At 40.4% G+C, this 18100-nt stretch overlaps 1 protein-coding gene across 1 annotated transcript in view; it reads right to left on the bottom strand.

The window, feature by feature from the left end:
- Positions 1-18100, bottom strand: part of LOC311520864 (guanine nucleotide-binding protein G(q) subunit alpha) — a 230259-nt gene that overhangs the window by 52043 nt on the left and 160116 nt on the right. Inside the window, exons 4-5 of the mRNA XM_084628732.1 lie at positions 5030-5158; positions 3196-3325 (exon numbers count right to left, since the gene is read on the bottom strand). Of these exons, the coding sequence (XP_084484858.1) occupies positions 3196-3325; positions 5030-5158 (259 nt within the window). The remainder of the gene's footprint in view (positions 1-3195; positions 3326-5029; positions 5159-18100) is intronic.

The following is an 18100-nucleotide window of genomic DNA, read 5'->3' as shown; positions in this document are numbered from 1 at the left end:
AGAATTATGAAAAAAAACTAAACCTGCATTCAAAAATAAAACATTGTAAAATTTTAGAGCCTGCAAGTCCTACTTCCTAATTTTAGAGCACTTAGTCTTATTTCTTTTTCAGCCAGTCGCTCAGACAAACATGTTTGTTTACATTTCCAGGAGATAATGCTGCCCGCTTCTTGTGTACAATGTCACCTGAAAGTGAGAACAGGCGTTCTCATGGCACTGTTGCAGCTGGCGTTGCAAGATATTTATGTGCCAGATGTGCTAAAGAGTCATACGTCCCTTGATGCTTCAATCACCATTCCAGAATATATGCGTCCATGCTGATGACAGGTTCTGCTCGGTAACAATCTAAAGCAGAGCGGACCAATGCATGTTATTTTCATTATCTGAATCAGATGCCACCAACAGAAAGTTGATTTTCTTTTTTGGTGGTTCAGGTTCTGTAGTTTCTGCATCCAAGTGTTGCTCTTATAAGACTTCTGAAAGCATGCTCCACAGCTCGTCCCTCTCAGATTTTGGAAAGCACTTCAGATTCTTAAATCTTGGGTCCAGTGCTGTAGCTATCTTTAGAAATCTCACATTGGTACCTTCTTTGCGTTTTGTCAACTCTGCAGTGAAAGTGTTCTTAAAATGAACAACATGTGCTGGGTCATCATCCAAAACTGCTGTAACGTGAAATATATGGCAGAATGCAGGTAAAACAGAGCAGGGGACATACACTTCTCCCCCAAGGAGTTCAGTCACAAATTTAATTAACGCATTATTTTTTTAACAATCGCCATCAGCATGGAAGAATGTCCTCTGGAATGGTGGCTGAAGCATGAAGGGGCATATGAATGTTCACATAACTGGCACGTAAATACCTTGCAATGCTGGCTACAAAAGTGCCATGCAAATGCCTGTTCTCACTTTCTGGTGACATTGTAAATAAGAAGAGGGTAGCATTATCTCCTGTAAATGTAAACAAACTTGTTTGTCATTAGCTGAACATGAATCAGAGAATCATAGAATAACAGAGTTGGAAGGGACCTCTGGAGGCCATCTAGTCCAACCCCCTGCCCAGAGCAAGACCAATCCCAACTAAATCATCCCAGCCAGGGCTTTGTCAAGCCTGACCTTAAAAACTTCTAAGGAAGGGGATTCCACCACCTCCCTAGGTAACTCCCAGTGTTTCACCACTCTCTTAGTGAAAAAGTTTTTCCTAATATCCAACCTAAACCTCCCCCACTGCAACTTGAGACCATTACTCCTTGTTCTATCATCAGCTATCACGGAGAACAATCTAGATCCATCCTCTCTGGAACCCCCTTTCAGGTAGTTGAAAGCAGATATCAAATCCCCACTCATTCTTCTCTTCAGTAGACTAAACAATCCCAGTTCCCTCAGCCTCTCCTCATAAGTCATGTGTTCCAGACCCCTAATCATTTTTGTTGCCCTTCGCTGGACTCTCTCCAATTTCTCCACATCCTTCTTGTAGTGTGGGGCCCAAAACTGGACACAGTACTCCAGATGAGGCCTCACCAATGTCAAATAGAGGGGAACGATCACGTCCCTCGATCTGCTCGCTATGCCCCTACTTATACACCCCAAAATGCTATTGGCCTTCTTGGCAACAAGGGCACACTGTTGACTCATATCCAGCTTCTTATCCACTGTCACCCCTAGGTCCTTCTCTGCAGAACTGCTGCCTAGCCATTCGGTCCCTAGTCTGTAGCGGTGCATTGGATTCTTCCGTCCTAAGTGCAGGACTCTGCACTTGTCCTTGTTGAACCTCATCAGATTTCTTTTGGCCCAATCCTCCAATTTGTCTAGGTCCCTCTGTATCCTATCCCTACCCTCCAGCATATCTACCACTCCTCCCAGTTTAGTGTTAGAAGTAGGAGTGAGTGGACTTGTAGGCTCTAAAGTTTTACATTGTTTTGGTTTTGAGTGTAGTTATGTAACAAAAAAAAATCTACATTTGTAAATTGCACTTTCACAGCAAAGAAATTGCACAAAAAGCTTGTATGAGGTGAATTAAAAAATACTATTTCTTTTATTTATCATTTTTACAGTGCAAATATTTGTAATAAAAATATACACTTTGATTTCAATTACAACACAGAATACAATATACATGAATATGTATATGAAAATGTCGAAAAACATCCAAAATATGTAATAAATTTCAATTTGATATTATATTGTTTAGCAGTACGACTAAAACTGCGATTAATTTTTTTAAATTGCGATTAATTTTTTTTGAGTTAATCGCATGAGTTAAGTGCTATTAATCAACAGCCCTAATATTTTGACATGTGATGTTAACAATTTGTGTTTTAATGGTTATAAAGTTTTAATTTTTCAATCTCAACATTTACTGGCATAAAATAATTATTTTCTCTGCCCCCCATAATTTCCTGCAACTCTGAAAATTAAAATAGATAATAATAGAACAAAGTGCTGAAAAATAAACATTGATATTATCTGTCAAAATCATAAAAAGCTAATTCTGCCAACGCTATTTGTAATACACCATTTTCTTCTTTTGCTATTTCTCAACAGCTGCAAGAGAAAATATAACCCAGTGTAAAGGCTATGCTGAGAAATACTGAAATGAAGCTGTTAGCCTCTCCCAGTACTTTAGGATCTGGATTTACAATTGCAAAAACAAATGCCATCATCAAGGCATCTCATTCTGCATTCCAGATAGTCTGAAATGTAAGATCCTTGTAACCACTCCAGCCTTACAGACCCTACCCATAGGGCTCCATCGGAAACTCTACCTCCACAAATAACTACCATAAATAATTTCTTTGTAATCAACTAGATTCTATGGCAGCAAAAAACTGCTTGGCTCCACAGATCATCTGTACAGGGGATCAATTTGTATAACAGCATTTGAAGATCAGCGTTTTAATCTCTGCATTACTGTTGCTTTTGTAACCTGTAGTTGTATGATACTGCTGGTAGCCACATGGAAAACATTTGGGACTGGACATACCAATCTGTTCATAGACCATGACAGAACAGCTAGCTACTTTGAGATGAACTGGTAAGTACTAAGTATTATTTCTTTCGTTCTACTCATTTTCAGGCTCCCCTACATAATTCCCAAATACTCATGTGAAAAACACAGCTCTCCATAGTTCACCAAACCATGAGCTCAGGTTTCAATCAATTGCAATGCTCAAGAGAGTGCTTTCAGTCAGTGCTTACCTCATTGTCCGACTCCACAAGTACTTGATCATATTCACTAAGGGCTACTAGAAACATGATAGATGTGACATTTTCAAAGCAATGTATCCATTTTCTTCTTTCTGATCGTTGGCCTCCTACATCCACCATTCTGCAAGGTTAACAAAATCCACATCAATTCCAGGGGGAAACAAAGCCTAATAAAAATCAATGTACATCCACTTACGGAGCATCAAATTCAGCAATTTAGGTAATGAACAATTTGGGTGGAAACCAAAAAAAAAAAAAAATCCCTTTTTTGTTAGCAGTCATTCCATTAATATTTAAAAATCAACAGTGTATGTGTTGCGGGGGAGGCAGGTTGCCATGTTTCCTTTATAAGACTGACATGGCTTATAAATTTTAATAATTATAAGCTTCATCCTCTCAAGTGCTCTGCATGCAGAAATCTCTTTGAAGTAATTCTGAGCAACACTCGGGGAGTGCCTGCAGGACTCAGCCTCATAGATTTAGCAGAAACAGGCATGCAGAGCCTAGGGTAAAGTAGTTTGTAGCCAAAGTAAAAATGCTTGTAACTGAAATAGTTTCTGTATTTTTTCCATATAATTACAAGATATATTTTGAGGAACTAGCAAATAATTTTCAAAAGATAACAAATAAATATATATTGGGGGACTGATGATCTAGTGAGAAATACATGTGAAATGAACATTAAACTGAAGTAAATTTAATCTTTTGGATGGGATAGGTGATCATGTGACACATACGTAAACTTAGAATCAACATAAAATTTGAAAAACATGTTTTATTGAAAGTGCTTAAGATGTTTTGTGTATTTTTCCATTTCTGCCAAGAACACAAGTTAGTCCTTCGTATGTGTTTGGATAGAGGTTCATCCATTCCTTTAGTATCAACTGCTTAAAAATGATTCAGTGTTACAGTTAAAAATAATTAGAAAAAAATTATACTACTCCTATTACACTTCAGTCACTTGAAGAATATGATGGAGTGAGCATATAACAGACTGAAATTTGGTATGATAGCATAAATGTCCTCTTTTTGCATTTTGAATTTGCAATTGTAACACCCCATTATTCTGTATTCATGAAGTAGTGAAATGCATATAAGGTATTGAGTATTCCTACTGAAAAACAATGAACATGAGCTAAAAAAATTTGGGCACATAACATAAAATAAGCATTTTCAAGTTTAAGTTGATTCTCATCCTGAATTCAAAAAGAGCCTCAACTCAATCTCCCTTTTTCAGGCAAAGTTTTTCACCCACAATTAATTATCAGCCCAAAAGCTCTTACTTAGATATTTAAATTGCAGGTGCAATCAAGTTTTTATATTTCTAAGTGACAGCATTTGCACTTGAAATTAACTGTGGGTAAAATTATTTGTAGAAGTAAAAGTAAGCTTTAAATATGTGAACTATTCATTAAAAATCAAGCCTCTATGTTTATCTTTGCGCTTCATCTAATAAATAGGAAAAGAAGATGCACAACTGATTTTGGTTTATATATGTTTATATACATATAATTTGTAATTAAACATTGCTATAAATATTTTCAAAAAAATCAATTCCAAATTATTCCACTATGACCATAAGAACTGAATTAAAACATACACAGGTTTATTTTCTCTCTCTCTCTTGATCTCTTTACTTATTTCCTATAGTCAATTGGTAACAACTTGTGTACAATAACAAAGAAACAAAATGATCAAACAAATAACTAAAGTGCAGAATCAATTTATGTTTACACACTTTTTTTTTTTTTACCAGTATGTGACATTTTATACAACTAACATACAATGAAAAGAAATGTATTAAGCGGTTTTTCTTGTTTTCTACCTGAAAATGACGCTTTGTAAGTCGAATGGATATTCAATGATCCCTGTTGTTGGGACTCGAACTCTAAGCACATCTTGTTGGGTGGGCAGATAGGCAGGTTCTGCTATACGGTCCAGGTCATTAAGATAGCTACAGACAGGGAGAAACAACAGGAACGCAAGACAGTGACACCATAATCCCACTGAGGGAAGGAGCAGGGCCAGGTGAGGAAGGGAAATGGGAGAGTGGGGTGGGAAGAAGTGTAACAGAAATAGAGTATAGATAAAAAAAAAAAAGGGGGGGGGTGCGGGGGAAGAGAGGAGGGTGCAAGGAAGTTCACCATTCTTCCCACCTACAGAGCCCTGCTCTTAAAGAAATGCCATCATAGACTGGATGTTGGCAAAGAAACCCTACCACAAGTGGCACCTTAGAGACTAACAAATTTATTTGAGCATAAGCTTTCGTGAGCTACAGCTCACTTCATCGGATGCATTCAGTGGAAAATTCAGTGAATGCATCCAATGAAGTGAGCTGTAGCTCACGAAAGCTTATGCTCAAATAAATTTGTTAGTCTCTAAGGTGCCACAAGTACTCCTTTCCTTTTTGCGAATACAGACTAACACGGCTGCTACTCTGAAACCTACCACAAGTGTCTCAGTATTATTGTTTTCCTTTTCACCAGATTATGCTTGGCTTTCTGCTAAGGCAGTGTTTCCTAAACTTGTTCCGCCGCTTGTTCAGGGAAAGCCCCTGGCAGGCCAGGTCGGTTTGTTTACCTGTCACATCTGCAAGTTCGGCCGATCGCAGCTCCCACTGGCCGTGGTTTGCCGCTCCAGGCCAATGGGGGCTGCGGGAAGCGGCGTGGGCTGAGGGATGTACCGGCCGCAAATTCCCGCAGCCTCCATTGGCCTGGAGCAGCGAACCATGGCCAGTGGGAGCTGCGATCGGCCGAACCTGCAGATGTGGCAGGTAAACAAACTGGCCTGGCCCGGCCCGGCAGGGGCTTTCCCTGAACAAGCGGTGTCTCACGTTTGGAAAACACTGCGCTAAGGAATTCCTAGATTCAACCCACATAAGTACTTAACACTTTTAAAAGCAAGACAAAAAAACATATCAGAGAGATAAAATTGTGTAATTCTATATACAAATGTAGACATTAATTACCTGATGTATAGAAAGAGGTGTTCAAACAGATTTGCATGTTTTTCTACTGTATCTGGGAGCACACACAAAGACAGGCACAACAGATAGCTAGATACACATACCCGAAAATCCTGAACTGCTCTAAAAGAAAGGTGAATTGACTTAATGTAGATCAAAGCCTGGTTAGAAAACTTTCAGAAGACAAATGTACTCCCTAGGAAACATACAACTGGCCAGAGCCAGGACAAAAAGATATACCCTCCAGCTCAGAGGATTATTCATTGGTGCCAGTTGTGGACAATTCACAGATTTTAAGGCCAGAAGAGCGGTGGATAAAAACCAATGACTTTTAAAAATAAATAAAAAACATCAGATTTATTTTATTTAAATTGAATTTTTTTGATAAAATGATTTTTGAGGACAAAACCTATCTAAAGATGGTTTTAATTAAGATACATTAGAGCTCAAAGATATCTTATAATGGAATAGGGATTATAAATTCTAATTCTATAGTATGAGACAATATATTCATGTGATGTTTAAGAAAAGTTTTGTAAATGAGTTCCAATAGTTCATGGATTAGGGACCCAATGTTATGGGGTTCCACAGGCTTCTGTAGAGATTATTTAGGTTAATCTTTCTATCTACCCAATGGGACTCAGTGCTCAGTCTAGAAGATACCATCAGAGACGCTTAGTTTTGCCATTCTCAAACTTTGGATTTGTGTCTCCAGAGGTAACGTGGCCATTAACAGCAAAAATGTTTTAAATAAATAAATAAATAGAGAGAGGTGAGAAATAACAGACCTCAACTCTGTTGTCCCTCTGCAAATTTGTGTACACAGAGTCAATCCCGTACCTCTCTCTAAAAGTGAAAGGTTTCAAAAAGTTCAATGAATAGAAGATTGTTGGGGCAGAATAGATCTGGACAAGGAGGAGAAGTCTGGAGATAAATGTGAGAAGGGAGGGACAAGCTGTAAAAGAGACCCAGTTTGGTAATAAGAACCATTCAAGAAATACATGTTTGCTGATGATATTTTAAAGAAAGTCACACCAGTGAACTGGTGGAAGTCACTTCAGCACTTGGATTCAGAGACTGTTGAAGTGATAATCTCACTTTAAACAGCAGTAGCTTCTTCTGCTGGTGTAGAAAGAATATTTTCTTCCTTTGGACTAATTCATTCCAAATTGAGAAATCGTTTGGGACCTGAAAAAGCAGGAAAGCTTGTTTTTCTTTTCCAGATTATGAACAAAGAGGAAAATGAAGGTGAAGATGACGGAGTTAGCTGAAGAAGCCAATATTTTAAGTTTCTCATGTTGACCTGGCTGACAAAGTCGATTTAATTTTTGTTTTTAAAAAATATATATATTTCATTTAACTATTTTAGTTAAAAACAATTTTAACAAAAGCAAACCTGATTTTAAAAAACTTGAATGTTTAACTAAATTCAAAAATTCATATGCTTTGTTTTGTTAAAATATTATATGTTTGCTGTTGAAGAAAAAAATCCAGAATACTTAATGTTGTTGTTTTAGTGAAATAAAACAATTTAAATGTCTGTCTGGTGATGTTCTCCTCCTAATACAACACGGAAAGAAAATCCTCCAAATATTAATGATTAACCTGTTGAATTGGAGATAGTTCATCTCCCAAATGACTTCATAAATATCTGCTTCAATTACTTTAGGTAAATGAAATAACCAAACAATCATTCATTTTCTGATATAGCTGTAAAACTAATCTGAAAAATTTTCTCAATAAATCACTGTAAAAATGCATAGTGTGTACCTTCTAAAAATGAAACCTACATCTATCTCTGAGTTGTGAAGACTATTTATTAAGGTCATAACAACCAACAAGAATGCACTTTTATGTAGAAATCCATGATTAAATCGAATCTTCCTGACTAGTGATTTAAATAATGATTTAAATCAATTTGATTTAAATCAAATCCACGCTGGCCGGAAGGGACCATTATGATTAAGGCTGTGAGTCTGTCACGGAAGTCATGGATTTCATGACTTTCTGGGACTTCCATGACTTCTGCAGCGGCCAGTGCGACTGACCCCAGGGCTGCCCTGAGCAGCTTTTGTGGCCCCCAAGCGAGCCGCACCTGCTGCTGCAGCTGGGGTAGTCTCAGGCCACTGCCCGCAGCAGCATTCTCGGCCCCTCCTCCCACTCTGCGAGCACCAGCAGCGGTCCTGGGGTGTGCGCCACCATCCCCTGGCCCAGAGCACCCGTGGCGCACCTGGAGCACCCCCACCGGAGCACCCAAGATTTAGTCAGGGGTATATAGTACAAGTCATGGACTGCCCATGACCTATCCATGACTTTTACTAAAAATACCCATGACTAAATCTTAACCTTAATTATGATCATCTAGTGTGACTGTCTGCACTATGCAGGCTGTAGAATTTCACCAAGAATTCCTGCATGAAGCCCATACCTTCTGGGTGAGCTAGAGCATATCTAAACTTAGCCTGCAGCACCTCCCACTAGTTTGGCAAATAATCTGGTACCGCAACAGGCTCACTGTTAGTAAGGACTACCCGTAATTGGCACGTAAGACTCGCCTCTGCTGTGGTTTAAAGGGCACATATGGCCATAAAATAGAAATGAAATAAAGAAAAGCAGTATCGGTGTTGGTTTCATTAACTTGGAGACATCAAATAGCTCCTGAGTAAGAGATGCACTTTCAAGCATAGGGCAATTCACCACCGTGGTATAGGCTCTTTGTGCTGTTTTGCTGGTGCAAGGAGGCCATAAACCAAGTGGATCTGACCACCCAGGAATGTGCCCAGTGTAGATGGCTAGGAGAATGGAACGTGGCTGGAATGTCCTTGTGCATGTGACTATTTATGGCTGCAAGAATGATCCCCTGGTCCACAGGCACCCAGGAATAAGTTAAAGCAACCCTGAAGCTGCTCTGACCTATGCTGAGTCTGTGACTGCATGGATTTTTCATCTCTTTTTTTTATACCCCATTATCTTTTAGGCATATCACTAAACACTGAAAATGCTGAATAGATTTTCTCTAGGTGGTTACTTTTAAAGGTGCTTTTACCTTTTGAGACAAACCTAGTTAAGGAATAAATAGAATAGTTCTAGTTGCTTTGAATTAGGGCTGTTGATTAATGGCAGTTAACTCAAGCAATTAACTAAAAAAAATTAATCGTGATTAATCACGGTTTTAATCGCACTGTTAAGTAATGGAATACCAATTGAAATTTATTAAATATTTTGGATGTTTCTCCATTTTCATATATATTCTATTCTGTGTTGTAACTGAAATCAAAGTATATATTGTTTTTGATTACAAATATTTGCACTGTAAAAATGATAAACAAAAGAAATAGAATTTTTCAGTTCACCTCATACAAGTACTGTAGTGCAATCTCTTTGTCGTGAAAGTGCAATTTACAAATATAGACTTTTTTCTTACATAACTGCACTCAAACAAAAACAATGTAAATCTTTAGAGCCTACAAGTCCAGTCAGTCCTACTTCTTGTTCAGCCAATTGCTAAGACAAACAAGTTTGTTTATGTTTACAGAAGATAATGCTGCCTCTTCTTATTTACAATGTCACCAGAACGTGAGAACAGGCATTTGCATGGCACTTTTGTAGCCAGCATTGCAAGGTATTTACATGCCAGATTTACTAAATATTCATATGCCCCTTCATGCTTCAGCCACCAGTCCAGAGGACATGCTTCCATGCTGATGACTCTCATTAAAAAAATTAACGTGTTAATTAAATTTGTGACTGAACTCCTTGGGGGAGAATTGTATGTCCCCTGCTCTGTTTTTCCTGCATTCTGCCATCTATTTCATGTTATAGCAGTCTCGGATAATGACCCAGCACATGTTGTTCATTTTAAGAACCCTTTCACTGCAGATTTGACAAAACGCAAAGAAGGTACTGTGACAAAGTTCCTCCTCTGCTTTGGTGGGTCCTGTGCTTTTTGGCGGATGTGCTCGCCTCAGAGGTTCACGGCAGCTTTCAGTTTGGCTGCTTCTGCTAGAGGCTCAAACTGGACGTTCACTCAGCTAACCTCATCACTGGCCAGCATGGGGGAAACGGAGAACAATCCCCGCAGTCTCTGTGTCCCACCCTCTGTTTCTCACAGACTAGGTCACCTCCTCCTGTGTCCGATCAGGAGTTTGGGGGATGGGGGGAAGCCGGGCGCACACTCTACACCAGGTTCCAGCCCAGGGCCCTGAGGATAGCAGCTGTCTACAATGTCCCCTGTATCAGCTGCGTGATGGCTACAACTCCCTGGGCTACTTCCCCATGGCCTCCTCCCAACACCTTCTTTATCCTCACTGCAGGATCTTCCTCCTGAAGCCTGATCACGCTTGTACTCCTCTGTCCTCCAGCAGCACGCCTTCTCACTCCCTGCTCCTTGCACATCCCCCCACTAACTGATGGGAGGTCCTTTTTAAACCAGGTGTCCTGACTGGCCTGCCTGCCGTAATTGATTCTAGTAAGTTCTTAATTGGCTCCAGTTAGCTTGCCTGTCTTAATTAGCTTGCCTGTCTTAATTGGTTCTAGCAGGTTCTTGATTGCTCTAGGGCAGCCCCTGCTCTGGTCACTCAGGGAACAGAAAACTATTCATCCAGTGGCCAGTATATTTGCCTTCTACCAGACTCCTGTACCCCATTGGTCTGGGTCTGTCACAGTACCAATGTGAGATTTCCAAAAATAGCTACAGCACTCAACCCAAGATTTAAGAATCTGAAGTGCCTTCCAAAATCTGAGAGGGACGGGGTGTGGAGCATGCTTTCAGAAGTCTTAAAAGAGCAACACTTCGATGCGGAAACTTCAGAACCCAAACCATCAGAAAGAAAATCATCCTTCTGCTGGTGGCATCTGACTTAGGTAATGAAAATGAATATGTGTTGGTCCGCACTGCTTTGGACTATTATTGAGCAGAACCCATCATCAGCATGGATGCATGTCCCCTGGAACGGTGGTTGAAGCATGAAGGGACATATTAATGTGGCCCGTAAATATCTTGAGACGCCGGCTGCAACAGTGCCATGCGAACGCCTGTTCTCACTTTCAGGTGACGTAAACAAGAAGTGGGCAGCATTATCTTCTGCAAATGTAAATAAACTTGTTTGTCTGAGCAATTGGCTGAACAAGAAATAGGACTGAGTGGACATGCAAGCTCTAAATTTTTACAATGTTTTATTTTTGAATGCAGTTTTTTTTAAACATAATTCTAGATTTGTAAATTCAACTTTCATGATAAAGAGATTGCACAACAGTACTTGTATTAGGTGAACTGAAAAATACTATTTTTTTTTTACAATGCAAATACTTGTAATAAAAAATACATATAAAGTGAGCACTGTACACTTTGTATTTTGTGTTGTACCTGAAATCAATATATTTGAAAATGTAGAAAACACCGAAAAATATTTAAATAAATTGTATTCTATTATTATTAACAGTGCGATTAATCGCACGATAAATTGATTAATAGCACAATTACTCGTGATTAATTTTTTAAATCACAATTTTTTTAATCGCTTGACAGCCGTACTTTGAATCACTTGTTAAAAAAATAATGTAAGTAAATGGTTATGAACAAAGATGGAAACAAAACACCTTTGCTTTAAAGTAGAACACAAGAATAAAAACATACAAGAATTAATCTATTAGGCCACGGAGGGAGCTAGAGCAATTATCAGATTGTCCTCTTTGTGGTTTTATCATAAGAGCTTAAAGTGAAAATAAATTTGCAATCAAAGAAAACACCACCAATCCAGAAAGATATTTTGAACAGCAAATCTCAGACAGATTTAACAGATAGCTCCAGAGCTATCCTGAAACCACTGAAAAAATTCACTAATTTCAGTTGAAAAGCCAAAGGATTTGATGAGAGTTGGATCAGGCCCTTGGGTTTTTATACTGAGAACAGAGTGAACAAACTGGAGCTTCTGAAATACCAATTTTTAAAAACAAACCAAAAACACCCCCAACGAGCTTGAAACACTAAAAACCAACCAACAAACCAGCAGTCCAAAACACAAGTAGCTTTGGCTTTTTTGTTAGGCCTCAGGAAAGGAAATCTTCATTCATAGGACTGAATGAGCTGTAAATACAAGAGAGCATTATATCCACTACATTCCCAAATACAGTAGGAGCTCATGAGGAGGAGAAATTTTTGAAGAACCAACCTCTAAGTAGCATAATCAATTTGCTGTGGCCCACTTTAAAAAACCTCAGTTGTGGACTGCGACTGGCATAGTGGGAGTTTAAATAAGCTATGTAACAATATGCACCTGCGTCATTTTAAAGGGACAATGATTTAAAGGCACTTTGTTAGATGGTCCAGATCCTTGGCCCAGGAAAAGTCCCTTTTGTCTCTCTGGAAACTATCCTAAAAGGGCAGTGGGGGATTTTCATTGTCATGTCTTCTAAGTGCTATGGTAATATAAACAAACAAATAATAATAAATAATGGAAATTCCCTGGTTGGCATAAAGGTTCTGAAGCAGTCATGTTGAAGGCCTAGAGGAGGGACTGGGAGGCTCCATGTGGCTGGAGTATTAGATTGCAAGGGTACCACTGGTGGCAGAAGCGGTGATTGTGTCAGAACGGACAGATACTGACTTTTTGACTTGGAGGGTACCAGTGGAGATGATGTCGCTGGTAGGGGGTCTGGTACCAGTCAAGCCCTGGGATTTATGGAATTTAGAGTTGTGGCCCTCAGACTTAGGAAACACTAAATCCTCAGGAGTTGAATGCGGAGAGCTGTGCTGGATGTCTTTGAAGCAGACTTAGGGGGAGACCTGCTCTTATGCTTGTGCAAGCATTCTCTGCCTCCCCAACGAGACCCGACCGGGGGAGGAGAGGGCTGTGGGTATAGATTCCCCTGCAGCAGAGTCGGACTTCATGGTGGGAGGCATGCTCCATGTCGATTCAGGCAGATGTACAGGGGGGGGTTCCTCGGTCTGGGTCAGATATGGCCTTCTTCCATGAGGTGTTTTCTAAGACAGAGTTTCTTTCTTCTTACGGGTAGGGTAAGGGAAAGAGTGGCAGATGTTACACCTAGCTGCGTCTCCCTATGACAGTACAAACAGCACCAGTGGTGGTCGCTGACTGAGAAGGAGTGGGGGCAGAACACAGCTTTTGAAGCCCAGAGTTCTGGGCATAGTCCAATACCCATAATGGGGTACAGGGGAGGGGGAGTTCCCCAAAGCAGGGACTCTAACTAGAAAAAGCTCTGCTAAAAGCTATAAAAACTAATAAACCCTTACTATCTATAGAGAACTATACACAAAAAGGCACTAAGACAATTTCTGTAATATTTTACAGATTGAAGAAATTGAAGGAAAGCTCTGGACACTGGAGGTTCCAACCCAGACGATGTGGTAAGAACTGGAGAGGCAGCTGGTCCAGCTCACCCTTTGTACTTTTGGTTGGAAAAATGAGGAAGGCAGGGGCACATGCTTGGAACCAACTGACACTGCTTTCAAGAATTCTCCAGTGCTGGGTGTGTGGAGCACATGCACACACCCATAGTGGAATAAACACAGGGACCAGCATTCGAAGAAGAACAATATTTTTGTTTAATTTCTGGACTTGATCACACATTGTGTACAATCACTTTCACTCTTTTGTTAATGATCAGCTGCACTTCCTTTTTCATGCAATATTATGATAACATCGCTCTTCTGCATTACTTTGAGGAAGCTCACATATCTTTCCCCAGATCCTGCAACAGGAGATCCGCCTGCAGCAGTGAAACATAGAATTTCTTTCCTGTGCTGTTCTGTAGAGTGAGTGCCATTTCCTTATTAAATCCCTCCTGAAGACCCACATCTTCTCCAATGCAGTAAACCAGCGGTTTTCAATCTTTTTGAGCGGAGACCTACCCTCTGAATTACAATTTTTGGTTGTGCCCCCCCAACCGAGACAAAAATAGACATTATACTTGCTCCTTCCCCCCCTCAGGTTTTCAGGGTGAGGGAAAAGTCATGTGACAGTTTCTAGGGGAGGAGCCAGCACTGGGTGTGGAGGTTTCCAGGAGCGGAAATTGGTGTGGCTGCGGCAGATGTTGACACTGACCCACAGGCTGGATGAGTCGCTGAGGTGAGTCAGGGGGTGGAGGTGGCGCTCCCTCCCCGAGCCCTACCACACGAGGCTGGCCCAAGCCACCTGGCGTCGCCACTTGACCCCCCCGAACGTTCCTTCACACCCCCCTAGTGGGGCATGCCTCACAGTTTGAAAACCTCTGCAATAAACTGACTAAGTCATCTACTTATTTTGTTTATTAATTAACTTTATTTAAAACACAGTACACAACCTTTGTTGAGTAGGTACATGGCATTATTGAAGTTGACATGGTCCTTTCTTCCCTACCTGTCCCTATTGTTTTGTTAACCCCTCTCTGCATCATGTCTGAAATGTCTGTAAGCTCTTTGAGGAGGAATCATGTCTTTTTATTTGTACTGGGGAGTGCTTAGACACTACTGAGTGTCATTACAATAAATAATCATTATCAATATTACTATTGTTTTAATTAATTGTATAACAACAGTATAGTTTTATATTATTTAACATTACATAACGGACTCTCCCTTTCTTTTCTTATTCCCAAGACTTGTTTAAATTAAAAATGATGGTCTGATTCTCTTAACTCAGAATTGTCTAGTACTTTGTCGTTAGACTGAGTATTTCTAAATGTTATGGGGGGCTGTGTAAGTGAAATGTGAGATTATGAAAATTCACATTAAAAAAAAAAGAAAAAATTGCACTATGTTAAAAAGTAAATCCCAACATGTACAGTTTTCAAATCTGACTATTATTATAACTGTTGTAAACCTAGAGAACATTCCAAATTTATTTTATTGATAATCTTTTGATTTAGAATAACAAGAAACATCCATAACAGTACTGCCAATCTCAACCATTCGAAAATCACAAGACAGCCCCAAATAATCATGAGATTTTCTTTAAAATCATGACATTTGCAAAAAAAACCCAATACATTTTTGTTTTGTTTTTTCTATTTGCTCTCTGCTTTTTGAACCTACAGAGTATGCTTGAATCATATCTTTAAACTTTCCTCAATAGCTATGCAGGTTGTAAGCTTACTGTATTTTTTAAATGAAAGCTGAGATTTCTCATGTCGTCATCTGCCTCCAGGAGCTGGGACATTAAAAATACATGAAATAGCATGAGGCTCATAGTAAAATTTTAGGTTGGCAATACTGCATACACAAGCTGGGGGCACCGTGGTGATTATTTAAAATTACAAAACTAAATACAAATTTCAGTCATCTTCCCTCTTCTATCAAGCAACAATTCTAAATACAAATAGCCCACTCCAATACATTAGCTAGTACTTCAGACACCCTAACTCTGCTCTGAGGCCGAGTAAAACAAATGGGCTACACTGAATGCTCTGAAAGTCAGCAAATCCAGGCTATTTTAGATAAGCAGTTTCCAGGTTCCCAAATATCATGGGAAAATTCAGTTCTTCATTCTTTTTTGTTGTTAAACTGGTCATTAAGGACCTGATTCTGCAAAGTACTTAAGCACGTCTAATTTAATCCAAATAGGAATACTGATATGCTCAAATACCTTGCTGAATTAGGGCCTTAAACCCCAATCCAGCAGGAACTCAATGTAAAGCATACAAAAATCTGAGCAAGGTGCTGCACAATGAGGACCTAAATGCTAGGAAAAGACAATTACTGTAGGCAAATTGTACATTCCTGGATACTTGTTTCACCTCTTGGCTCTCTGTGCTAAATTTTCAAAGAAGCCTCCTAAATGGCATTGCAAAATTTGTAAGCCCATCCAAAGGCATGCATGCACAAAACTCTAGAATGAGCTTCTGCAATGCAATTACCCGTTTTCTGTGCACAACAAACTGCTGCGTGCACACATTTTGCAGATGTATTCTAGGAAGTTGTTTTCAAATACTGGACCTTTCCCTTAAAAAAAAAAATCTTGACAACAACTGTGCTTCTAAAATAGATATTTTCTTCATTTATTAATTTCTCAATTTACAATAGTAAAAATGACCTTTTTATTTGGAATTTCCTGGCAACTGGCATTAGACCCAGTGCAAAGCCAGAAAAACCACAGCTACCTCAGAGTAGTAGTATAGTGCACAGCTAGCAGAAGCAGCAACTCTGTACACAATTTAGGTCAAAACTACACGGCCCTGGGGGTGTATCATTTACTGAGACTTGTTTTATTTGGATTAAATGTATTGTAGTTAAGGCCTCTCACCATATTGCACTTATTCAGCTAAGCATGTAACAAAACAGACAAAATGGCAAATTGCATACCGTTACTTTAAAATACGATCACATTGGTCTGAGTAAATTAATCTTACAGACCAAATTTAAAAAGTTAATTATAGCTGCAATTTGTTTTCTAGAAATGAATTTGAGTGTCTGCTGAGGTATTTTTCAGTGGAGTTGCTATAGTGATAGGCACAAGGTGCATTATTAGCAAGGTATGTGTGTGTAACAAGCTCCTGGCAATACCTCTCTGCTGACATCAGGAAAAAACAGCCACAGTATCATGGCATACTTGGGATCTGCACGCTGACAAGGAACATAAAAGCACCTGTTGTTTTCCGGTCAGTGTTAAAAAGGGGTGGCTTTTTAAAATAAACGCAAGCATTTAAGTCCAATCCTGAAAGGACTTACACCGAAAGACTACAGAGCCATAATGCTGTTAGTGATACTTTTGAAATACACAGGACTCCAAAAGTACTACTTGCCTAGTGTTACAACCTAAGTGGAAAAAGTGGAGTAATGCCAACTTATTTTAACATTCTTAACTTTGGAATAAAACCACAATGGTTCTGATGAGGGCTGCCAACCCTCCTGGTTTGGCGGGGATGCTCCTGTTATCGGGCTCTATCTCCTGGAGGCGACTCACGCCAATTCAGGAGATTTTAGGCCATAAAAGTCCATTGGCACAAGGCAGGCTCCCAACCTGCCCTGGCTCCGTGCCGCTCCCAGAAGCAGCTGGGTTGTCTGGCAGTGGCTCCTAGGAGGAGGCGCAGCCAGGGGCTCTCTATGTGCTGCCCCAACCCCGAGCACCAACTCCATAGCTCCCATTGGCTGGGAACAGGGAACCGCAGCCAATGGGAGCTCCGAGGGCAGTGCTTGCAGCAGGTGCAGCATGCAGAGCTGCCTGTGAACCTAGGAGCTGCGGCTGGATATGTGGCTGCTTCCGGGAGCAGCCTGAGGTAAGTGCTGTCCTTCTGGAGCCTCCACCCCAAACCCCCTCCCGCAACCAAACTCCCTCCCAGAGCCTGCACCCTGAAACCCCTGCCCCAGGTCGGAACCCGCTCTCACACCCAAACTCCCTCCCAGAGCCTGCACCCCAAACTCCCTCTCACACCCCAACACCTTGCCCCAGGCTCAGCCCAGAGCCCCGCCCACACTCCAAACTCCTTGCCCCCACCCCCAGCCCAGAGCCTGCACCCCAGTGAAAGTGAGTGAGGGTGGGGGAGAGCAAGAGACGGAGGAAGGGGAGCTGGAGTGAGTGGGGGTTGAGCCTCAGAAAAGGAGTGGGAATGGGGCATGGTCTTGGGGAAGGGGCGAGGCACAGGCAAGGCAAGGGTGTTTGGGTTTGTGCGATGAGACAGTTGGCAACCCTAGTTCTGACCAACCTCTGTGTGCTGCTCTTCAGGAAGGCAAGCACAATCTCTTTCATCTTGACCTTGTAGCCAATAACTCATTCTGTCCTGATACATTTTCCCAAAGTTTAGTTACTCTCCAAGGCACCCATCAGTGCCTGTTCTCAGCTAACAGTATCCAAGATTAATTTAAAAAAGAGATTTTTTGACACAATAGAATTAGAGAGAAGAAATCATAAAAGAAAAGTAAAATAATACACTTGCTTAAATAAACAGTACAGCAGGCTCCACTAAGCAGACCCCAAGAAAGCAACAGAATACTGAGAT

This window comes from Lepidochelys olivacea (genome assembly GCF_965140295.1).
Source record: "Lepidochelys olivacea isolate rLepOli2 genome assembly, chromosome: 5".
Lineage (NCBI taxonomy): Eukaryota > Metazoa > Chordata > Testudines > Cheloniidae > Lepidochelys > Lepidochelys olivacea.
The sequence above is the reverse complement of the archived record's forward strand: the minus strand, read 5'-3'. Positions and strand labels throughout refer to the sequence as shown.